Below are 21,753 nucleotides of genomic sequence, written 5' to 3' on the forward strand. Positions count from 1 at the left end.
CCAGGAGTCTTGTTGCTTGGTGGCCTGGTGCATGGTGGTGAGGGAGTCTGGAGGCCTGGGCTTTGGTATCTGCTGTGGGAGCATTGCCTAGGCTTTGGTGGGCTGGAGCTGTTGCCACTGGCTACCCTAGCAAGGAAATGGCAATGGCATTTGATGGCGGGCTGTGATTGGTCCAAGGGAAGTTTGGTTTACTGCCAGCAGTACTGTCCTGGAGTGGTCCCAGGGCTCCAGAGAGCTTGTAAAATTAGAAGAATCCACCCATTGTCCTTCTGCGTAGGACCAAGGTTGGCTCTGTCTGAAGTTGTCCCACAGCTCTGGAATTTTAGGGATGGATTTAAAGGCTGAGCAGGGACTCAGGCAAGAAGGAGGGGTGGGGACAGGCCTAGGGGCTAGGAGGCCAGTGAGCAGATGGGAGATACCAGGGCCCAGGGCCCCTCCTGTCAGGAAGAGGAACTTTTAACGACAGGATGCCTACAGCTTTCAAGAGCGTATGGAATCGATTCTGAAAGCAGTAAAGTGGATGAGCTGTGTGGATCAGGGATAGGGTGAGAATCAAACTTTTCACCAAGGGACGTGATAAGGCCCCACCCCTCCTGCCCTGAAGAACTCTGGGTCCCTGCATATTTGATTCCCTCCAAGACCGGACTCTGACAACTCCTGTGCTCTGAGGAACGTCATCATCTGTGGTGATTTGAAAGTTGGCGGACTGTTTAGGAAGGATTAGGAGATGTGCCCTTGTCAGAGAAGGTGTGTCACTTGGGGTTGGGCTTTGGGGTTTCAGAACCCATTCCAGGCCTAGTCTCACACTCTCTCTGTACTGCTTGAGGATAAGGTGTGAGCTCTCAGCTACCACTCCAGCACCACGCCTGCGGCCACGGACTCAACCTCTGAAACTGTAAGCAAGCGCCCAGTTAAATGCTTAGCAATAAGCAGTGACTAAGGCAGCATCCGCAGCACCAAGGTGCAGGGCTCTCAGGGCTGACCCATCCAGGGCTAGGATGCAGTGAGCAGCCCTTGGGTGTGGAGTCATTCAGAAAGGGACCTGGCTTTTTAGGCAGATGTTTAACCACTGCATTAAATCATCAACCACTTCAGACTCTTTTTTTCTCCTTTCTTTTTTCTTTATTTTATTTTATTTTTTGGTTTTTCGAGACAGGGTTTCTCTGTGTAGCTCTGACTGCCCTGGAACTAGCTCTGTAGACCAGGCTGGCCTCAAACTCACAGAGATCCACCTGCCGCTGCCTCCCAAGTGTGATTATACCCAACATAAGAATTGGTTTTTTAATATCTGCCCACCATATGTCTTAGAGAACCCTGGGAGCTGAGTCCGGTCTTGCTTAGGCCATGCTCTGGGTTTTAGAGTCACCAGATAGTCTATAGTTACTCTTCCTCTATCTACGGTATAGTTTGTTCCTGTGGATGCCATTTTCCTGTAGGGGGGTAGAATGTGCGCCTGTCTGTCTGTCTGTCTGTCTGTCTGTCTGTGGTAAAATGCTGATAAGGGGCGATTGCATTTAAATCCCCTGGAAGTCTCTGCGTTCTGACACTCGGCCTTTTCGATGGTCATTCTGAAGGGAAATTCTTTGTTTATGAGACTGACTGGAGTGACTGCCCCTTGAGCAGCTGGAAGGTGTCCCTGGAGTGGCTTGCCAATTGAGTACTCATGACAGTGACCCTGTGCCCCCAAGTATCTAGAATGTTTGTCATTATATCTCACTAAAACCTTTCAAACGGCTGTGGGATGAGCAGGACAGGAGCATGTTCATACACATTATTCAGATGAGGATGTAGACTCCTGGCCAGTGTCCATCCTAGAGCTGAGACAATCCAGGTTCTCTGACGCTGCAGGAAGTGACATTTCCCTGGTCCACAAGCACTGTCCGCTACCGTTGCTGTCTGTCTTCAGAGGCTGTTACACACAACCACGGACTTTTCTTTCCTCATAGTTTGGTGGGTCGAAACCGAAGATCAAGTTGTTGACAGAGTTCTTTCCTTCTAAGCCCTCTCCTTGGCTTGCAGATGGGGCTGTCTTCTTTCAAAAGGCCTCCCTTCTGTGCATTTCTACATCGTAATGCCTTTCTCCCTTTCCTTCCTCTTCAGACACGGTCTTATGTATCTCAGGCTAGCCTCAAATTTGCATGTAGTCAGAAATGTCCTTAAACCCCAGTTCTCCTCCCTTCGCCTTTCAAGTGCTGACCCGCCACCTGCTTTGTGTGGTGCTGGGAATTGAACTCAGGGCACCTGCGTTCTAGGCAAGCACTCTACCAACCGAGCTACCCCCAGCCTATAATCGACTTATTCTTACAAGGACAACACTCATATTGGACTAGAGCCACCTTAACGATCTCATTTTAACTTAATTACTACTTCCAAGGGCCCAGCTTCAAAGATAGTCACATCCCGAGGCACTGCCTTGTGGGGGAAACATAGTTGAGTCCAGAGCATCGGCCCTTGTGTGCAGTTCCCTGGGGAGCCCATGTCTTGTGGCTGGTACCACAGTTCCAGAGAGATCGTTTGAGGAAAGTCAAGTAGCTGCCTGACATCTTCCTGCTCCCTGCCCCACTCTCCTTTGGAGACAGAGTCTCATGTAGCCAAGCTGTCCCCAAACATCCTGTGTGGATGACGTGGAACTTCTGCACTTCCTGACCGCACTTTCTAAATGCTGGGACGATAGGCATGCACCACCGCCCCTGGCTTATGCTCTGTAGTGGGTCAAACGTAGGAAGGGCATCCTTCATGCTAGGCAAGGATGCTCCCACTGAACTATTACACCTCCGCAGCCCCTCACCCTCCATTTCTTTGTGCAGTTGATTGGGGGCCTGGTCCTGTCAGTGGGGATCTACGCAGAGGTCGAGCGGCAGAAATATAAAACCCTGGAGAGTGCCTTCCTGGCCCCGGCCATCATCCTCATCCTCCTGGGTGTAGTCATGTTCATTGTCTCCTTCATCGGGGTGCTGGCTTCCCTCCGGGACAACCTGTACCTTCTCCAGTCGGTAAGTGATTCCTCCCAACCCTGGATGGAGGGAGCGGTTCTTGGTGTCTGAAGAGCCTGTCCCTCTGCTCTGGCCAGCTCTGTTCCTTCTATCTTTCACACACTCCTGCTGCCCCAGAACCTTCCCTGAATCAGCCACTGTAGCTCAGTGGTCCAGGTCCGCCCCAGCTACCCTACATCAGCTTGTGTGTACCTCTGACTTGGATGCTGCTGATGTCAGGATGCTGTGGTCTCTACTCCCTGTTGTTAAAATGACAGTCAGCTGAGAGCAAGCAAAGCTGGGGGATGGAGGATGAATCATCAGCTCATGTAGCCAGCAAACCTATGGGGGCCAAGGATCCTCAGGGCACCACCAGGCAAGGCTGGGCGGTCTGTTTCGCCTCATCCAGCAGGACTGCTCCTGCCTACCATCTTCAGGCACAGAAACGTTATTGCTTTTGAGCCCAGGGCATCTTTCTTGGACACTCTGGCCAGAGTCCCGGTACACTGGAGTGCCTGGCTCACATCACACGCCCATCAGGTGGAGTGTTGTAGTCAACACAAGCCCTGTCTATAGCTGAGAGATGACACTGGGTGTGAAGTCCCGTATCTTCTGATGCGTGTCTTCACCTCACTAACCCCACCACCCCTCTAATGGGGTAGCTTTACAGTCACACACAGCAGGGTCTTGGTGCTACCCAAGGCTGGAAGTTGCTAGAATCAATTTGGTCAATAGCTTTCCTTGGATAAGGGGATGGAGTGTGTGTCCTTCAAACTTAAGGTACCCCTTCTACACTTGGTTGAGTAGGAAGCTTACTTCTGAGCTATTTGGGGGGCAGTGGAGACTCAGGGACTGGAAGTGCTGCTAGGCTTGCACCCTTTGGCTGTGTTAGAGGGAGAAAAATCACTCTAACTGGGGGAGAAGCCTACTGTTAATCTAGACACCACTGAGGACCCCAGGACAAACATGACGGGTATCCGCCTGGGACAGCTCAGTCATTCTCTGGATTCAAACTTTCTCAAGCACAGTATGTGTTCTCTAGGAGTGGCAGCAAGGCCAGTCAGAGAGGACTCCCACCTCATTGTGCTTGACCTTAGCACAGGCAAGAAGTCTTTTGAGCCCATTCCCCGATTTCCCGGATGAATCTCTGAATCTTGTCTTCCAGTTCATGTATATCCTGGGGATCTGCCTCATAATGGAGCTCATCGGTGGCATCGTGGCTTTGATCTTCCGGAACCAGGTAGGCCTGTGGGTTCATCATCAGCCGTGTGTGTCTTGGGCTTTACCCAGGGTGCTTCTGTGGGCAGGGTAGAACTTTAAAGTAACTAATAAAATGAAGATGGGTGGCCTGGGACAGCCCAGTCTATGCAGCGCTGTGTCATGGAAAGGGGCTGGGTGAACAAAGGTGGGAGGAGCCACCGGGCAGGCTGGCACAGTGTGAGTTGGAGGCTGGCATAGTGTGAGTTGGAGTCTGCTTGCCCGGTGGGGTAAGGCATAGGGAGAAGGATGGAAGGTGAGGTGGGAAGGCTGGCTTGGGGAGCATATAGGTCCTTAGAGGCTATGGGTTAGGTGTCCTAGGTGACTTCGAAAGACGGTGAGCTATTAGAGAGCTGTGTGCAGGGAAAGACACAACCTGAATCCCATCTCGCTCTAGCTGCCAAGTGGAGAACAGGCAGTGGGGAAGTAAGGGTGACATGGGAGGCTGTGACAGTCATCCAGAAGAAAAGGGATGGTGGCTCAGATGGAAGTGGAGGCAAATGTCCCCAGGTCTGACATAGTGGGATTTGATGTGTAAGTTTTGGGTCATTGTACTACACATAGGATTGTGGGAAGGGACAAGTTGAGTGAGTGATGCCTGAAACCCAAGGTCCAGCAGTGTCCCCAGAATGAGGACCTTATAAACCCACACAAGCCTCACAGTTCCAGGTCCCCAATGCCTTCACTGCAGTCCACACTCAGGTACCTCTAACTAGCTGTGGGGCCTTGGTCATGTCACGTGACTTCTCTGACCCCGAGTACTCACTCCCAGAGTTTAGGGTGAAGATGGGATGGAGGGGTGAATGTGATGAACAGGGCGTGGTCCAGGCATGTATTTAGACCCTCCTCCGCATCTCTTGTCCGAGATCCCATTAGTGATGGTGTGTAGCTATCTTCTGACTCAGGGTACTGTCTTTTTCCTTGGGATGCTGGGATGGAGCCCAGAGCCCTGCACACGCTAGGCAAGTGCTCTACCACTGAGCTGCACACCACATCTGGCTTTTCTCCTGTTATTTTCTTCCTCTGCCTTCTTCCTCAGTGGGTTTTATAGGTAGGGCTTGGTCCCTGGCCTTCCAGGTACTATTAAAGCTATGTCTCAGCAGGAGGCAGAGGTGGACAGATTTCTATGAATTCAAGGCCAGCCTGGTCTACACGGTCTAGCCAGTTCCAGGACAGCCAGGAAGTCTTATGTAGAAGACCCTGTCTCAAAACAGTAAGACTGTGCCTCAAAGGCTGTTGCTGAGTCATGCAACTTGTCAGAAGTTGATTCCAAGTCACCAAACCCTCAAAGGGCATCATGTCTGATCCCTACTCCATTCTGCATTGGCATGGTGGTGTTCTGAATATGAACAGTGGGATCCAACCCTAAGCAAATGTCACCTACCTAGGTCTGCTTCCTAACGGGTGAGTTCCAAGGGTTTATGGGGAGAGGGCCAATTCCCACAGTATTGATGGAGAGTCATCAATACCCAGAATGGTTAAAAAGCCCTTCCAAGAACAGAAAGGTGTGTGTGTGTGTGTGTGTGTGTGTGTGTGTGTGTGTGTGTGTATGTGTATTTTGTTTTCTGAGACAGAGTCTCTATAGTCTGAAGGCCTCGAACTAGCTATATAGCAAGGATAACCTTGAGCCTACTGCTTGCATCTCCCAGGTGCCAGGGCCACCACACCCCAGGCCCCTTTAGTTGTTTTTGTTTTTCCTTTCTGCTTTTCAGACCATCTATTTTGAGCTGGGACTGGTTCATTCCCCAGCAGTCTTGAGTAGAGACAGGTATTTATCCCGGTTGTATATAGGTATGTTATTCTGTGTGGTCAGCATGGCTCTCAGTTGGCCAGGCCTTGCAGAGATCTAAGGTTAGCATTTTCTGGCTGAGCCCCATTCATGGCTTTAATTAAACCTGTCCCTTCCAAGTGAGCTAGTCTTGGTTCCAGCATGCCTCTCCAAGGCTGTCAGATTTGTCATTTCCCATGTTTTGTAGGGTCAGCCATGGCCATGACATCAGTTCCTTCTTCTAACTGAGGGACTCAAGCTGAGTGAAGGTCACTGCCTCTGGAGCCTCTTGGGACCTTCAGTCCTCACAGCTCAGGAAGCCAAGGCCTGGATCAGGAACGACTTTCCAGTTATCCCCAGAACCTCTATGGGCTTCATGGCCCATGAAATGTGTGCTTCATAGTGTGTAAGGGAGTTCAGGGCTATCCTTAAACTACTTGGTAAATTTGAGGCTAACTTCAGCTATTTGAAACCCTGTCCCAAAACTAAACAAAACATGCCACAGGCGAGGTGTGGTAGCGTATAACTAATCCTGGCACTCAGGAGGTAGAGGCAGGAGGATCTCTGTGAGTTCAAGTGACCTTGAACTTGGTTTACATAATGAGTTCCAGAACAGCCAGGGCTACAAAGAAAGACTCTGTCTCAAAAACAAAAGAAAAAACAACAAACAGACGACAACAAACAATGCCAAAGTGATTCTAAAGGATGCTGAAGAGATGTTTGGGAGCAGACAGCTCTAGCTGTTAGCGCTTCTCCCGGGGCCCAATCCTACAGGACCACCCCGCTAATCTATTGCGTAATCCTACGGATCCCATCAACCCCATGTTCTGCCCCTTTGGGTCGTTATGGAGACCACTGTGTAGGCATGCCTGCTCATAAGCAGGTGGGGAAGCCTGTCTGGAGATTCTTTAGCATTCTCTTGTGGATTTGCCATAGAATCCTCTGGAATGACACAGCACACACACAATTCCAGGAGCAGCCAAAACAACTCCAAGAGCCTAGTCAGGACTATCTGCTCCCTTAGGGCCTTCCCCCCCTAACAGGGGTACTGCAGCTTCCTAGATGGAAAGATGGTTCTCATATGGGTGTATGTGGTTTCCTGGTCTGTTGGTCTGTCTTGGTGTGGCCAGCACATACCTCAGATACTAGCAAGACTTAGCAGGGGAGGGAGAATGCATTAGAGAGAAAAGAACAGGTAGATAGATAGATAGATAGATAGATAGATAGATAGATAGATAGATAGGTAGATAGATAGGTAGATAGATAGACAGACAGACAACCCCACAGGCTGCCTGCCTACTCTGACCACTGTGCCTCCTGTCCTCATCTACCCCATGGCTTGCTCTGAGGGAAGGGACTCCGTGGAGATCTAGAATGGCTGAGGTCGGAAGGGAGGGGTCATGGTGAGTCAGCTGTGTATCCCCCGTGCCGGGAGAGTGGAAAGAAGCGTTCACGCCATATTCCCACCCTCGTGGCCTAGGCAAGTCCCTAACCCTGGTGTCACTCACATGCCTAGCTCAACCAGTGAAGCCCTGCAGTGCATCTTTCAGGGCTGTGAGCTCATTCCCTTGCCCCCCTCGAGTGGCAGACAGACCTCGCCCTGGTGTCCTGTTTCTTATTCATCCCCACCCCACCCCAGCCAGCTGGCTGTCACCACATCCCCCAGAGGAACAAGCAGGCAAGGTTAGATGGCAAGTGAGGGTAAGATTTGGTCGGTCCTTGTGCCTATGCAGTGTGGCTGACAGGCAGATGGTCCGCTCAGCCCCTACCCTGGGGTCCAGACCCTTCCAAGGGCTGTGTGCTGGTGACTTCAGAGCCTCTCATAGAAGCCTGTGGCTTCTTCTTCCTCTTGGGGTCCATGCCCGCTTCTGGTCATCATCAGAAGTGTGGGGGAGGGGAGGTCCTCCAGGCTCTCAAGCCAGGCTCGGCCCTCAACTCACTCAGGAGTGTGCATCTCAGGAAGAGGCAGCCACACTTGAGCCTTGGGCTTCTTATCTTGTGACCTGGAGCGTGTGGGGCTGGCGGGCTGGCATCTTGGTCAGCTGGGGAATCTTGGATAAGGCATATTGATCTCAGGACTGCAAGTGTCTCCTATAATCTCTAGGATGCTGGTACTAGGGGCTCCTGCTCTGGCAGAAGGTCTTTGGGAAAGCTGTAGGCCTTAGCCACCCCTGGGACTGAGCTTCCTCTTTGTATGAAGTAGCATCCTGAGGGATCTTTTCCCCATGTGCAGAGATGTTTCTGTTACCGGGAGCATCCCTGAGCACTTTCAGGAGTTCAAACTCCTGGCACCCCCACAAGTATTTGCTTCCCTGTTTTATGGATGAGGGAAGGAGGCTTGGACATAAAAGAAGTGCTTAGTGCCTGGTGGCAGCAAGGACTATGTCCTTAGCCATGAGACGTGATGGCCCCTCTTAGCTTTATCTCTAATGCTTAGATCTGGAAGGTCCCCCAGCTTGGCCCACCAAGCCTGGAAGCTGGCCCTGCCATCCCAGTGTCCCTCCTGGCACCTCCCCCAGGAATTGTCTGGCTCCTCTGTCCTGTACCAGAGCCAAGAATGCCCTTTTGTCCCCAGTTTCTATTAGTGCCCTGCCTCTGCTCTGAAAGCTCCAATTGTCACAACGAGCCTGTGGCTGGGCTGCCCACTCTCCCAACCCTGCTGTGGAGCCTTTGTATTCCAGGGACCTCAGCACAACAACCGGCTGTTGATCCCGAGTGTCCAGCGTGACTGGGAGAGGGTGGCATTCCAGTCTCTTCCCGGTGGAGAGTGACTGTGCCCAAACTGGAAGGAGACTGCGTGGCCTGAGGGTCAGAGCACCAAGGGATGAAAAGAGGCCCATGTAGGGGGTCAGGGGACCTGGACTCCAGTCCTAACCAGCCTGCTCTGTGGCCCATGGCAGTCTGTCCTCTGTCTCACCTTTCTCCCAGACCTGGGGTCTCAGTTTCCTTCTTCGAAAAGCAAGGGGTTGGGTGTTGAGAGTGTGGCAAAGGGGCTGGAGGACCAAAGGAAGATTCCAGCTCTGGGCAGGGGAGAGATTACATGCCAGGAATGAGGAGGGTTGAGGCCCAGCTCCAACACACTGCTTCAGAGCCGGAGCCTGTCAGGCCAGCCTCTCAGGGCCTGGGCCTTGGAAGCCTGGGAAATATATGTGGGCTGGGCAGTCTCGGGTGCTCAAGGTGGGGAGTGGAGGGTCCCTTCTATTCAGGTAGGTGGGAACTGCTGGGCACACCTCTGTGCTAACCTAGACTTCTAGAATAATCTGGACCTAGCCTCTGATGTGCGCTCCTTTTCCTTGGCGATTTTTCCTTCTGCGTAGACCATTGACTTTCTGAATGACAACATCCGGAGAGGAATTGAGAACTACTACGATGACCTGGACTTCAAGAACATCATGGACTTTGTTCAGAAGAAGGTGACTCGGGGAGCATGGGGTCAGAGGAGTACTCCAGGACCTTTGCCCCAGGAGCCTCTGTTACAGAGAGTGGGGTGAAGGGCCAGGTGACCTGTCCATTCCCAATGCGGGTGGCCGGGCTACAGATGGCCCTTCAAACATGGGAAAACAACTCACAAGGCAGATGTCACTCTGGCCACTTTGCAGGGTTCCAGGACCCACCCCCGGGTAACAGGGATCCCCTTCTCTCACTACTGGCTGACCTTCCCCCAGCGTCCAGCCTACTGGACTTGGTCCCTCTAGTGTGGAGAGCTTGTTTTAGCGAAGGTGGAGAGAAAACTCTCTTCTAATCCCAGCTTCCCCATTGGACACAGAACCAGACCCCTCCCACCGCTCTTACACATCTTTGAATGTGATGATGATTGAGTCCTCTTGGGACACCGTCCCTCTCCCGGAGGCCCAGCCCAGTATGTGGGTGCAACAGTCACAGCCGAAGCCGGGCCACCCTTTCCTGGGGCTCGCCTGCCTCCCTCTTTGGCCTGAGGCCTGGGTTTCTTGTCTGCCATGGGGTCTGTTCTGCTCTCTCCCCTCGCTGTGGCTGAAATTCCCTCAGCTTCTTCCTGACGTGCTTACGGCAGAGCCAGTGTGGTGGGGTCACCTTCATTTGCTGGGTGGGGACAGTGATGTTGGAGGGCCCTAGGCTCCCCTGAACCTGGCAGTTGGATGTTCCTGGTCCCCTGTGTGAGCCTTCAGTTGAGGCCAGCCCCACCATACCCTGGGCCTTTGGCTCTGTGCTTCTCTGTAGGAGAAACAGGTGCAGCCTCTGGGAGATTGTTTCTTGCCATCAATGCCTGCCAGCCCAGGCTGGGAGAGCCGCGTCATTCTCCTGGTAGATGCTTTTGTTGGAACCAGCCCTTAGCTGGCTCGGAGATTTAGTTTCTCCTTGGGTGGGGGTGGGAGGTGACTAATGCTCACTGGGCCTTGTGCAGAACGCTGCCCGCAGAACCTCCCTCACAGTTCAGCTCAGCCACACAGAACTGGCATCGCCCTTTCCAGCAGACAGTCATCTGAGACCCAGAGAGGCCGATCACCTTGCCCATGCTCACACACCTGGATTGGTGTTGTGAGGATTTGAGGGTGTATCTGTCCAGCAGCGGAACAAACGCCCCTCGTACAACACTGCAGATAAGCAGCTGTGGAGCCGAGGAGGGCCCGGCGGCCGACAGGGCACCCTGGAGCCTTGACAAGGGTGCCCGATGGTGTCTGCCTGCGCTCCTACCACAGGATCCCTCAGCTTCCTATTCTAGGAGCACAGTCCCAGACCTGTTTGCTCAGCTAATGGCCTTTTCACGTTTGGTTTCTGTTTTGAACTTCGTTCCCTCTGCCCGCTGACTTTTCCACTGTGGCTGAAGTACAGCCTTGCTTCTGCACAGGGCCTTTGCATTTACGTGCTGACCGCCTTTTCCTTGTCCATGTTTCAGGTGACATGTCCTCTCCTTCGAGCAGCCTTTGCTGTCCTACCCCCACTGTATAGCCACCCCTCCCCCACCTCCCTGCTCCCAGGTTTATAGCACCCCTTCCTGGTCACCCCCTCCCCCAGGTGGTTTTGGTATAGTTTTTTTGTTTGTTTGTTGTTTTGGGGTTTTGAGAGAGTCTTATACTGTAGCCTAAGCTGTCCTAGAACTCACCATGTAGCCCAGGTTGGCTCCAAACTCGTATCATTCCTCCTGCTGGGATTCCAGGCATGCCTGCATGCTTGACTGTGGCTCTCATCTTTAGCCAGTAGGTCTGTCTGCCAAGTGACTTTACTTTGTCTGTGCAGAGTCCAGGAGGAAGCTGTCAGCTAGTCCCTCTGCAGAGCTGGTCTCCGCTGTGCCCTACACCCCCTTCCCCCTGCCACCAAGCTGGTCCCGGTGCAGAAAGAAGAGGTGGGATGGGGGGGGCGCTAAGGGGAGAGCCTCTGACAGTTTATTTAGGTTTCCAAGGTCAGGATGGAGCAGGGCTTCCACAGGACCTGGCCTCTGAAGCTGTCTTCTCTAGCCAGACCCCTACCTCAGGGGCTTCAAGATGGAGGAGGAGATGCAGACAGTTGCAGGGACACACTCCTTTTCCTGATGTCCAATCGAAGTAGTCCGGCCTTACGTTGCATGTCTCTCCAGGGTGGAGAGCTCATTCCGCCTTTTGGATGGCCATGCCACTCTTGACAGCGCTGGCCTAACCCAGCCTGGCTTCACGAGGCCCTGGCGCCCCGCCCCCCGCCCCGCCCCTGGCCTTGGCGGTGACCGCATATCTTTGCGCTTTCCTCCTCAGTTCAAGTGCTGCGGCGGAGAGGACTACAGAGACTGGAGCAAAAACCAGTACCACGACTGCAGCGCCCCCGGACCCCTGGCCTGCGGGGTGCCCTACACCTGCTGCATCAGGAACACGGTAGCCGCAGGGGTGCTGGGCGCGGGATCACCCGCCTGGTCACACTGCCCTCATTCTGCCCACGTGGAGCAGGCAGTGGGAGTGGCCAGGAGGTGGTGGCCAGCGCTCCTGCTCTCCTTAGCCCAAGGGCTCTGGCAAAGGGGAGCAGGGTGGGCGGCTTCCTGAGTGTCAGTGAGCATCGGTCAAGCATGTGCATGGGCCTGGCCCAGGCTCTTTGTATTCACTCGGCCCTTACAGCAACCACGGGGAGGCCGGGGGGACTGTTGCTTTACCCGCCTTAGAAGACTTGCCCAAGCTTGGCAGGGCTAGCATGGAATGCACCTGTGTCAGGCTAACAGCGGGCCAGGCGCTCAGGAGGGGCAGCCAGCTCCACCCTGTTGGCTGTAGGCAGAGGACAGTGCAGGCCAGAAGGGATGTGGTGATGTAAATGCCAGCCTCCACCTTTCCCCAGCAGAGCCTCTCAGCTGTTACTTCCCCAGTCATCTGGGATGCTGAGCTGTGCGGTCACCGCTGCATCAGTCCTGATGTGTGACAAGTATGTCAGGAACTGCCCGGTTTCTGGACTGAGCAGAAAAAAAAAAACCAACCTGACAATTACTGCCCCGCACTCCCCCACTCTCGTGCAAAGTCTTCTGTTGATGGTTTCAACAGCTGTGCCTACCAGCCCAGCCTGTAACCATGGAAATGGAGTGGCTGTGGGTAGGGCTGCACCCGAAGGCTGGAACAGAGCCAAATGAACTTGCCCTGTGAAAGGCGGGGCTGGGGGACTTTGGAAACCCCAGCTGCCATTTCAGGGGAGACCTCTGAGCCAGGTGAGTGCTGCGGAAGGATCCCAGGGCTTGCAGGGAGCTGCAAAAGGTGACCCTGAACTTCATCGCCCACGGGTGCACTCTGGGTGTCCAAGATGAGTTGTGGGAGCCCACTGTGTCTTCCCTCATTTGTTCATTCATTCAGCAATCCTTGATTGAAGACCTACTGTGTGCCACACATACTGCTAGGCTTCGGAGGAACTGCAGGCACACATAGAAGTCTCTGCCCAAATGGGAATGACATAGTGCCGGAAACTGACAACATGAGTGACAGATGTTAGAAGGAGACACTAAAGAGCAATCAGGGAGGCCACAGCTTTAGATGCAGCGAAGGTTACACAAGTGTGTTGGGAGAGGGGGATTTCTGGAAGACGGGCTTTCCTGTCAGAGTGTCAAGTGCAAAGGTCCTGGGGCAGGAATTGCCCTGGTGTATTTGAGAAACAGCAGGAAGGCCTGGGTGACCAGAGCAGACTGAGTTCAGCGGGGAGTAGGGGAGGGAGGATTGAGGAGGTACCCTGAAGACCACACAGGCTGGGACTGTCCTCATGAGTGACAGAAGTCAGCCCTGGCGTGCTGGCGGCAAGCAGGAGGCGTATCAGGAGGCTCTGACAGATCAGCCGCTGCTGGAGGGCAGGATGCTGTACACACATAAGCAAGCATGTGCAGGGTGGGCGGTGGTGGGAGTCTGGTGCGGCTGGGTGGGAGTCTGGTGCGGCTGGGTTGGAGTCTGGTGCGGGTGGGTGGGAGTCTGGTGAGGGAGGGTGGGTGTCTGGTGCGGGTGGGTGGGTGTCTGGTGAGGGAGGGTGGGAGTCTGGTGCGGGTGGGTGGGAGTCTGGTGCGGCTGGGTGGGAGTCTGGTGCGGCTGGGTGGGTGTCTGGTGCGGGTGGGTGGGAGTCTGGTGAGGGGGGGCTGGGAGTCTGGTGAGGGGGGGCTGGGAGTCTGGTGAGGGGTGGTGGGAGTCTGGTGCGGGTGGGTGGGAGTCTGGTGCGGATCGGTGGGAGTCTTGTAAGGGGTGGGTGGGAGTCCGGTGGGGGTGGGTGGGAGTCTCGGTTAAATCTACACATGCGATCCTTCCAAGGTGATTCATGTCTCGGAGGCAAGGGAGCCAGGCCACACTCGCCACTAGGCATTGTGCAGCCCCACCTCCGGCTGCCCGGTGAGGTCTCTCTTGCCGCCTCTGTCTTAGCTATGTCACTTCATAGCCGTGTCCATCTCATTGTCTCTAGGCTGTCAGTGCTAAGGCGGGGGCTTCGTTTTGTCCACTGTGCCTCAAGTCCCTAAAATGGTGACTGGTCTACAACAAATGCCAATTTACATCTGTTCAACGAGTGAGCGGCTGACCCTTCCTACGGAGTCAGTGCCATGTGAACACTGGGCACTGTGGGTCAGGGCATGGGGACGCGTCTTAACTGAGAACTCACCAAGCTCTGCCACTTAGAATGACCTGATGACATCTGGGGCTGGGGACATAAGCAGGGTCACACTGGCCAGCGCCCTTTTGTGTACTTGACCCTGGGACAGCTCTTTACCTCATGTGAATCTCATATGTGACACGGGGCACATGGGGAAGGTTCGCAGGTCACATTCTGAGACTTTCCAGAACTGACTGGGAAAACTGCTCATCTGCCCCCCCCCCCCCCCGTGTCTATTAAGGTCTGCCTCCTCTTCATCCTCTTGAGGCTGCATCCCAGAAGCCATACCAGAGGCCATGCTGGCTACCCAGCCTCTGGCCCACCTTGTCACTGGTGCCATTGGCTCTCGGGGCCCAGCAGAGGCCTCATATGCAGAAACCGACCCAAGCTGGATCCAGGTTGGACCTGGGACTTTACCTCTCCCTTTATGGCTGGAGGTGTGACCGAACAGGGCACAGGCAACGACGGGAAGGAATTTGATGGGGGCTAGAGCCCACCCATAGGGTTCCCACGTGCGTATCAGTCAACAAGGAGCCCTGGAGAGTGGCCCTATTTTCAGAGAGGAACCTCTGTGGTTCCTTGGTGGTGAAGCCCAAGTTGGGAGGGCAGGGAAGTGTGGCCAGTGGCCCAGGCTTGCCCTCAGGTAAACCACAGCTGGCAGGGGGCCCGTTGTGGTTTGAACAGTTCCTTTCTGAGAGCCAGTGAAGTGGGAACAGCTTGGCTGTAGACTGAGAAGAACAGATGGGACAGCAAGGGTGGGCCTCGGGGTGCTTCCAGCTAAGAACTTAGACTGCCGCTGGTGGAGGGGTGATCGCCCACCAGACCCCTCCCTCCACCTCTTCCTCCTCCCGGTGGGGTCTGCCCTCAGTTCTCCCCTGGGCATTTCTTGGAGGATGTAGCTAAGAAACAGGCTGGAGCCTGCTGCTGGAGGCAGGAAACCTCAGCTCCAGCCCCACCAGACTGTTCACCCACCCCTCGGCTCTCTCACCTGTAAAAGGCGTGTCCTTCAGATGGCAGCCTGTAGAGCTGTGACTTGTGATATGTTTCTGTTTCAGACAGATGTCGTCAACACCATGTGCGGCTATAAAACGATCGACAAGGAGGTAATGGCTTGGAGACCTCTTTTCCACAGATACGGTGTTCCTCCTGTCCCACTCCCCAGTCGATGCTCAGGTTTCCCAACTCTTCCCAGCCCTCAGTCACAGAAGGGCCGAGGCAGCGAGGCCACCTGACTAGGTTTGCTGAGTGCATTCTCCAGGCAGGCTTATCTATGCGAGGCATCATTCCCTCCCAGGGCCCTTCACATGCTGCCTGCCCAGCCCTGCAGCCTGTTGACTGGCTCACACATGTGCTGCCTGCATGGGACCCAGGAGTCCCAGGAGAAGAACAAGTCCTTCCTGGGTATCCCCCTGCATCAGTTTTCTAGGCAACTCCTCAGGAAGCTGGGGTGATGCAGAGGTGGTGGGTGTCTCTATGTAGCCCCAGCTGCTGATGTGAAACTTCATATATATACACATTTGGCCTGAAACTCACAAAGATTCTCCTGCTTCTGCCTCCTGAGTGAGTGCTAGGATTAAAGGCGTGTACCACCATGCCCAATCGTGTTTTTTTGTTTTTGTTTTTTGCTTTTTTAAATAACCTACTGGGTCCAATTAGCTCTGCCCATATATGCATGAGGGTGGGGCCATCCACTGGAACATGGGTAGCCTGCTAGCAGCCACACCCTAAATGATGTTGTTTTTAATAATTTTGGGCATAAAGCAAAGTTTCGTGATGAGGGATTTTTCATTTGTGGAAAAATCTAACAAAGTAATTCTAGAAGCTTCATTGCACATTAAAACTGTGTAGTTGTTAGGTTTTTTTTTTTGTTTGTTTGTTTTCCCACATAGACCTGAAGTTGACTTTTGGCTCTGGTAATAGTGTGCAGTAGTGGGTGGCGTCTGACAGGCATGTGGGCATACTTGGTCACTCCCCAGTTCCCAGTGGTTCTGACCATCAAAGTGCTGCCTCAGTGTCCCCAGTGCTGTCTCGGGGGCAGTACTAGGAGACCCAGGGTCACCTTCCCATGCTGACACCCTCCTCCTGCGCAGCGCCTGAGTGCACAGAACGTCATTCACGTTCGGGGCTGCACAAACGCCGTGCTGATATGGTTCATGGACAACTACACCATTATGGCGGGTCTCTTACTGGGCATCCTGCTTCCTCAGGTGCGTAGTCTGTGGGCGCAGACGAAGCTAGATGGGTGGGTGATGAAGATGGAAGTTTGGTGCCTCTGAGAGGCAAATGGAGTAGCCCCAATTGCTCACTCTGCACTGGCTCTGGCTTCAGGCCATTGGTGAGACTGGATTGGTTACCATGCCCACTTGGCGGAAACGGAAGCTTCAGAAGGTGAAGCGGCATTCCCAAGGTCCCCTGGATTAAGTGTGGCAGAGCTGGGGTGGAGGTGGAAGGCCCAGAAAAGAGACCTTTGCTAGTGAGGCGCAGGGAAGTCTCCATGTCCCTGGAAGGGATAGAAGAGGTCCTGCCTAGGGCTGACTGGGCAGTGGGTGCTGGGCTATCTCAATTTCCCCAGCCACTCGGTGTCATGAGGGAACTGTCAGGACGGGATGCCCGCGTGTCAGCAGGCTCTCACCTGCCCTCTCTCTGTCCTCAGTTCTTCGGAGTGTTGCTGACACTACTGTACATCACCCGAGTGGAAGACATTATCTTGGAGCACTCTGTCACTGACGGATTGCTGGGACCTGGTGCCAAGTCCAGCGAGGACACAGCGAGCACTGGGTGCTGTCTGTGTTATCCCAGCTAGGACCTGGGCCGGCACAGCAGCCTCAACAGGACTGTACTGCACAGCACATCCCAGTCTGCACAAGCCAGGCAGGACCGGCTCCAGCTCCTCTGCCCACTGGTGGACTGACCAAGCCCAGGGTGTGTTCCTGGGTACAGTATCCGATGGCTGCTCCTCCCAGGGGAAGGTTGAGCCCTGGGGAGCCCCAGGGAACAGGGATGGCCCAGCTGCAGTTCTGGGCCCCACAGAAGGAAGCTCAGGGCTTAGTATGGGCTCAGTTTATTTCTCGAAGTGCCTTGGCCAGTGGTCATTATGCCCCTTCAAGAGCAGTTTTGCAGTGGATTTTGAGGAGAGAGGAGAATGTGTTCGATCCACGGGGCAGGAAGTGTTGGGTTCAGCCCCTGGTACCACGATTCCAGATGTGCAGTTGGACCATGTCTCAAATGTCCAGGTGCCTTGAGCCCTCTGTAAGGCTCCTGCATTGCCCACCATTTTCTACATGTGTTTTTTATATAACATTAATGTTTTGTACACAATTAACAGGAGTTTCTGGCCACTCCCTCTCCAGTCCACTCCTCCTTCCCAGTCAGTTTATTAATCAAACAATAAAGATGTGATTTTGGGGGGGCGTGGTCTTTCATTTGAGTTATTTGGAAGTCTCTTATTGGTGCGGGGGTTGAAGGAGAGCTGCCTTGGAGTGAAGATGGGTTTTAGCTTGGGAAACTGAGGCCACGGAAGCAGCATGTCCAGCACAAGTATTTCACACACTAGGGGAAACTGAGGCTGAATTACCAGTAAGACATAGAGCTCCATAGGCAGAGAAATGATCATTCAGAGAAGTAACTGAACCCAGGGCTCAGGAAGGAGAGTGGTGTCCACAAGTCTGCCCCAGTTACAGAAAAACCCTGGTTAGAACGCTGCAGATTGTATTCAGGGACTCATGCCAAGCAAAGCTTGGTGCTGCTCGCCCCCTGCTGGAAACAGCAGGCCTTGCAGGAAGAGTCCACCCAAGCGTGTGTCACCCCAGACCCCACCTGGGTTTGAGGTTTTTTTGGTGAGGTTTCTAGTAGACAGGTCAATAGAAATAAGTCAAGAATCTCAATGGCATGAGGAGGGGCAGGGATGAGACTTTAAAAGAGTGCTATAACCACAAACACATCACAGAGGCCACTTGAGGCCAGGCCTAAACACCTCGCATAAATGGTAACACCTCTAATGCTCACAGTTGTTTGTAGTCCTTCCTGTTACTTCGGTGGGAACAGGTAGAGTGTTTAACTAACTTGCCAAGGCAGGGGACTGCTAACATAGCACCTCTGCTTGAACTGGGTCTGTCCATAGCCTCCCCTCGGTGTGTAAAGCCATGCATGGCAGACTGCTCCTCCAACACTCACTATGGAGGCTTCTGCCCATCCCCCTTTGGTTGTTGAGATAGGGTCTCCTGCAGTCCAGGCTGGCCTCAGATTCACTGCGTAGCCGGGGATGACCTTATACTTCAGACCCTGGTGCTTCACCCTTCTGAATGCTGGGATCACAGGCTTGCAGCGCCACACCCTGTTTATGGAATGCTGGGTCTAGAGGCCCTATATCCTTGGCCCAGTGAGCCCCTTTGATCTGGGCACAGGGCTGGCTGGTGAGCCTTCTAGTTCTGGTTGCTCTCAGAATTCTTCTATACCCAGGGGAGAGGGCAGAGACCTGTGGCACAGCAAAATGCCCGGGGACACTCAGAGGGGGTTTGGGACTACTCTGGAGCCTACTTACAAAAACCTGCTACTCCACAGCCCCAAGCCTGGTGACTCTTTTGTCATTCCCTCTTCCCGCCCACCCAGGCCTGAGTTGCCATGTGTTCTCTGACCTCCAAACCCGTCTTGCTCATCTGAAGAAAATACATACGGAGAGAGCTTTGCCAGTCAGTCTTAGAGGACACCCTGCTATGGCACCTTTCTGTGACCCAATGTCGAGGGTGTTATCTTGCCGCCTTGTCTCCCGAGACTGGTCCTTAACCCACCCACATTGGCTTCGTTTTTTTTTTTTTTTAAGATTTATTTATTATGTATACAGCATTCTCCTTGCATATATGCCTGCAGGTCAGACAGGGTACCAGATCTCATTATAGATGGTTGTGAGCCACCATGTGGTTGCTGGGAATTGAACTCAGGACCTCTGGAAGAGCAGTCAGTGCTCTTAACCTCTGAGCCATCTCTCCAGCCCTTGGCTTCGGTTTTGAAGAGTTTTTTGTTTCATTTTATTTGGTTTGAGAAATGATTTCTCTGCGTAACCCTGGCCATCCTGAAACTCACTCTGTAGACCAGGTTAACCCCGGACACACAGAGATTCACCTGCCTCTAGCTCCCGAGTGCTGAGATTAAAGGCATGCACCACCAACGCCCAGCGGTTTTGAAGATTTTTGTTACAAGGAGAATGCATTTGTGAATGCTGACGTTTCAAACCTGGGATGAATGGCTGAGGTACCTACTTAATATATCAAAGCAGCTGCAGGCCGCCAGGAATGGCTGAGGTACCTACTTAATATATCAAAGCAGCCGCAGGCCGCCAGGTTCTCCCAGCATCTCTCAGCCCCTCCCTGTTACAGAGTCCTCCTATCTTGCATATCTGCCCCTTACCCTAAACTTCCCCAGTTCAGGTCACTGACTTCATGTGAAAATTAAAAAAAAAATATTCTGGAAACTTCCTTTTGAAGGATACACAAGAAAACACAAATTTGTCAGGTTTGGGGGATGCGCACCTGTAATCCAGCACTCAGGAAGCTGAGGCAGGAGGATTGTGTTCAAAACAAAAAAACTATGTAGTGTTGTCCTGTGTCCCTGTCACCCCTTTTTGCCTTCCCCTCTGTGGACCAAAATAAACCCTTTATTAAATTGCTTCTGCCAGGTATGTTGTCATAGCAATGAGGAAAGTAACTGAGACGGGACTCCAGTGTTTAAGCACACCCGTGGAGCCAACGAAAAGTATCAGTGCAGTTTAAGATAGTGAGCATAACCGTTGGTCTAAAGAACTTCCTCCTAATCCCTCCCCAGAACTGCTGCTCCCTCTTAGGCAGCCCCCATATGCTATCTGTCTCTGTGTATAGGTTTGTCTTCGCTAAAGTTTTTACAAGAATAGACTCCCATGCACTCTCTTTGGGATCTGGCTGCTTTCATATAACACAATTATTTTGGAAGTCTTTCATTTCTGTGGCTGAGTTGTGTTCCATTGTTATCGACAAGCCATAGTTAATTTATGCATTTACCAATCAATGGACTTTCTTTTTCTTTTTTTGAGACAGTCTCCTTATGTAGTCCTGGCTGGTCTGGAACTCACTGTGTAGACCAGGCAGGCCTCAAATTCACAGAGATGCACTTGAGATTAAAGGTTTACGTGCTGTGATCAGCAACAACTTTATTTTGTTCTCGCAGAACTCTGAATATTCGCATGTCCTTGCAAAAGCATGTGCCTGGGTTGGCAAGAATGCTCTGTAGTTAGGGGCACTTGCTTGCTGTCAAGATTGATGACCTAAGTTCAATCCCTGGAATCCACATAACAGAAGGAGAGAGCCAGTTCTTGCAAGTTGTCCTCCGACCTCTACACTAGTTCCATGGCACACATGTCCACACATGTACATCATGCACATGCACACTAATAAATAATAATAATATTTAAACAGGACCTTTCCTGTATTACTGAATTTGGAGAACTATATAAGCCCTTTATTGCATATGTATAATATGCAAACGTTTTTCCTCAATCTTAGTGTTTACTAGCACTGGCTGTTCTTGCAGAGGAATCAAGTTCAGTTCCCTCTACCCACATAGTGGCTTGTAGCTGTCTGCAACTCCAGTTTCAGGGGATCCAGCATTTTTCTGGTCTCTGCAGACGCCTACCTGCACATATGTGGCGCACACACAAATTAGCAGGCACATTCACATAAATGAAAATAACAAGTCGTCCCATGTGACACATGCCTGCTGCCAAAGCTACTCGCGAGCCTGAGGCAGGGGAAGTGCTGGAGTTTCGGACCAGCCAGGGTATTACAGAGGCCCTGCCTCTTAAGACAACGAAGAGTACCCTTGTGAGAGACTGTCCTCCCAGCCAGTCAACCGTGGTCTGGAGAAATGCTGTGCCTCCTTGCAAAACAATCATTCTAGCTGGGCTTGCTGACTGCTTATGTCTCCTAATGGAGCAGTGGGAGAGGACGGGGAGAATCTCACCTGAGTACGCAGCCAGCCACTGCCTATCACCTGCTGTGCGCAGCTCGGCTTTAATTACAATGGCCTCAGGAAGTGGCTCGGGGATCTAGGCTGGGGACTGGAGCCCCATCCGTGCAGCTATGGGTGACTCATCATCCCTGCTGGGTGAAGGCTTTCCAGGTGCAGCCTTCACTCACACCCCTGTAAGGAACCCCTCACCTGTGCTCTGTAAGAACGCCCGATAAACTGACTGGTTCCCCAGAGTGGACTTTGGTGGAATGGTTGCCTTGGTTTGCCCTTGCCACTTTAGGAGAAGGGTTAGATGTTACTTACGTGTCCCTCTGGGGAGGAATTTTATAGAGCGCCTTCATTGCGAACTTCTCTGTACTTGAAGTTGCGCGTGCAGCAGTACCCTACAATCATGCATATGAGCCCCTAGGGGGAGCCAGAGTTGCAGTCTTGAGAGCCCAGGAAGGCAGAAGGCACAAGCAAACATAAACAGCAGCAATGGAAGCATAAAGCCAGTAGGTGGCGCTGTCACCGCATGCATCAAAGCCCAGCACTCGGCAACTGTATTTCCCCGGAGGCTGAGCCTCATCGAGAGATCAGGTGGAGAGATCAGTATGTCCCCCACCTCCTCACCCGAAAGGGCAGCCACAGGTGATGAGGGCTAAAATCACCGCAGCCACTGGAGTGCAATGGCTTCTCAGCAAATAACTGTTCAAACCTGGTGTGTTGGCACAGGCCTGT

General features: G+C 52.9%; 1 protein-coding gene across 1 annotated transcript in view; it reads left to right on the forward strand.

The window, feature by feature from the left end:
• Window positions 1-17,444, forward strand: part of Tspan15 (tetraspanin 15) — a 35,893-nt gene extending 18,449 nt beyond the window's left edge. Inside the window, exons 2-8 of the mRNA XM_005070827.4 lie at window positions 2,808-2,993; window positions 4,138-4,212; window positions 9,315-9,410; window positions 11,700-11,816; window positions 15,093-15,140; window positions 16,128-16,244; window positions 16,691-17,444. Coding sequence (XP_005070884.1) covers window positions 2,808-2,993; window positions 4,138-4,212; window positions 9,315-9,410; window positions 11,700-11,816; window positions 15,093-15,140; window positions 16,128-16,244; window positions 16,691-16,840 — 789 coding nt within the window. The 3' untranslated portion in view covers window positions 16,841-17,444. The remainder of the gene's footprint in view (window positions 1-2,807; window positions 2,994-4,137; window positions 4,213-9,314; window positions 9,411-11,699; window positions 11,817-15,092; window positions 15,141-16,127; window positions 16,245-16,690) is intronic.
• The last annotated feature ends 4,309 nt before the right edge of the window (window positions 17,445-21,753 follow it).

Source organism: Mesocricetus auratus, unplaced genomic scaffold (genome assembly GCF_017639785.1).
Source record: "Mesocricetus auratus isolate SY011 unplaced genomic scaffold, BCM_Maur_2.0 Super-Scaffold_100027, whole genome shotgun sequence".
Classification (NCBI taxonomy): domain Eukaryota; kingdom Metazoa; phylum Chordata; class Mammalia; order Rodentia; family Cricetidae; genus Mesocricetus; species Mesocricetus auratus.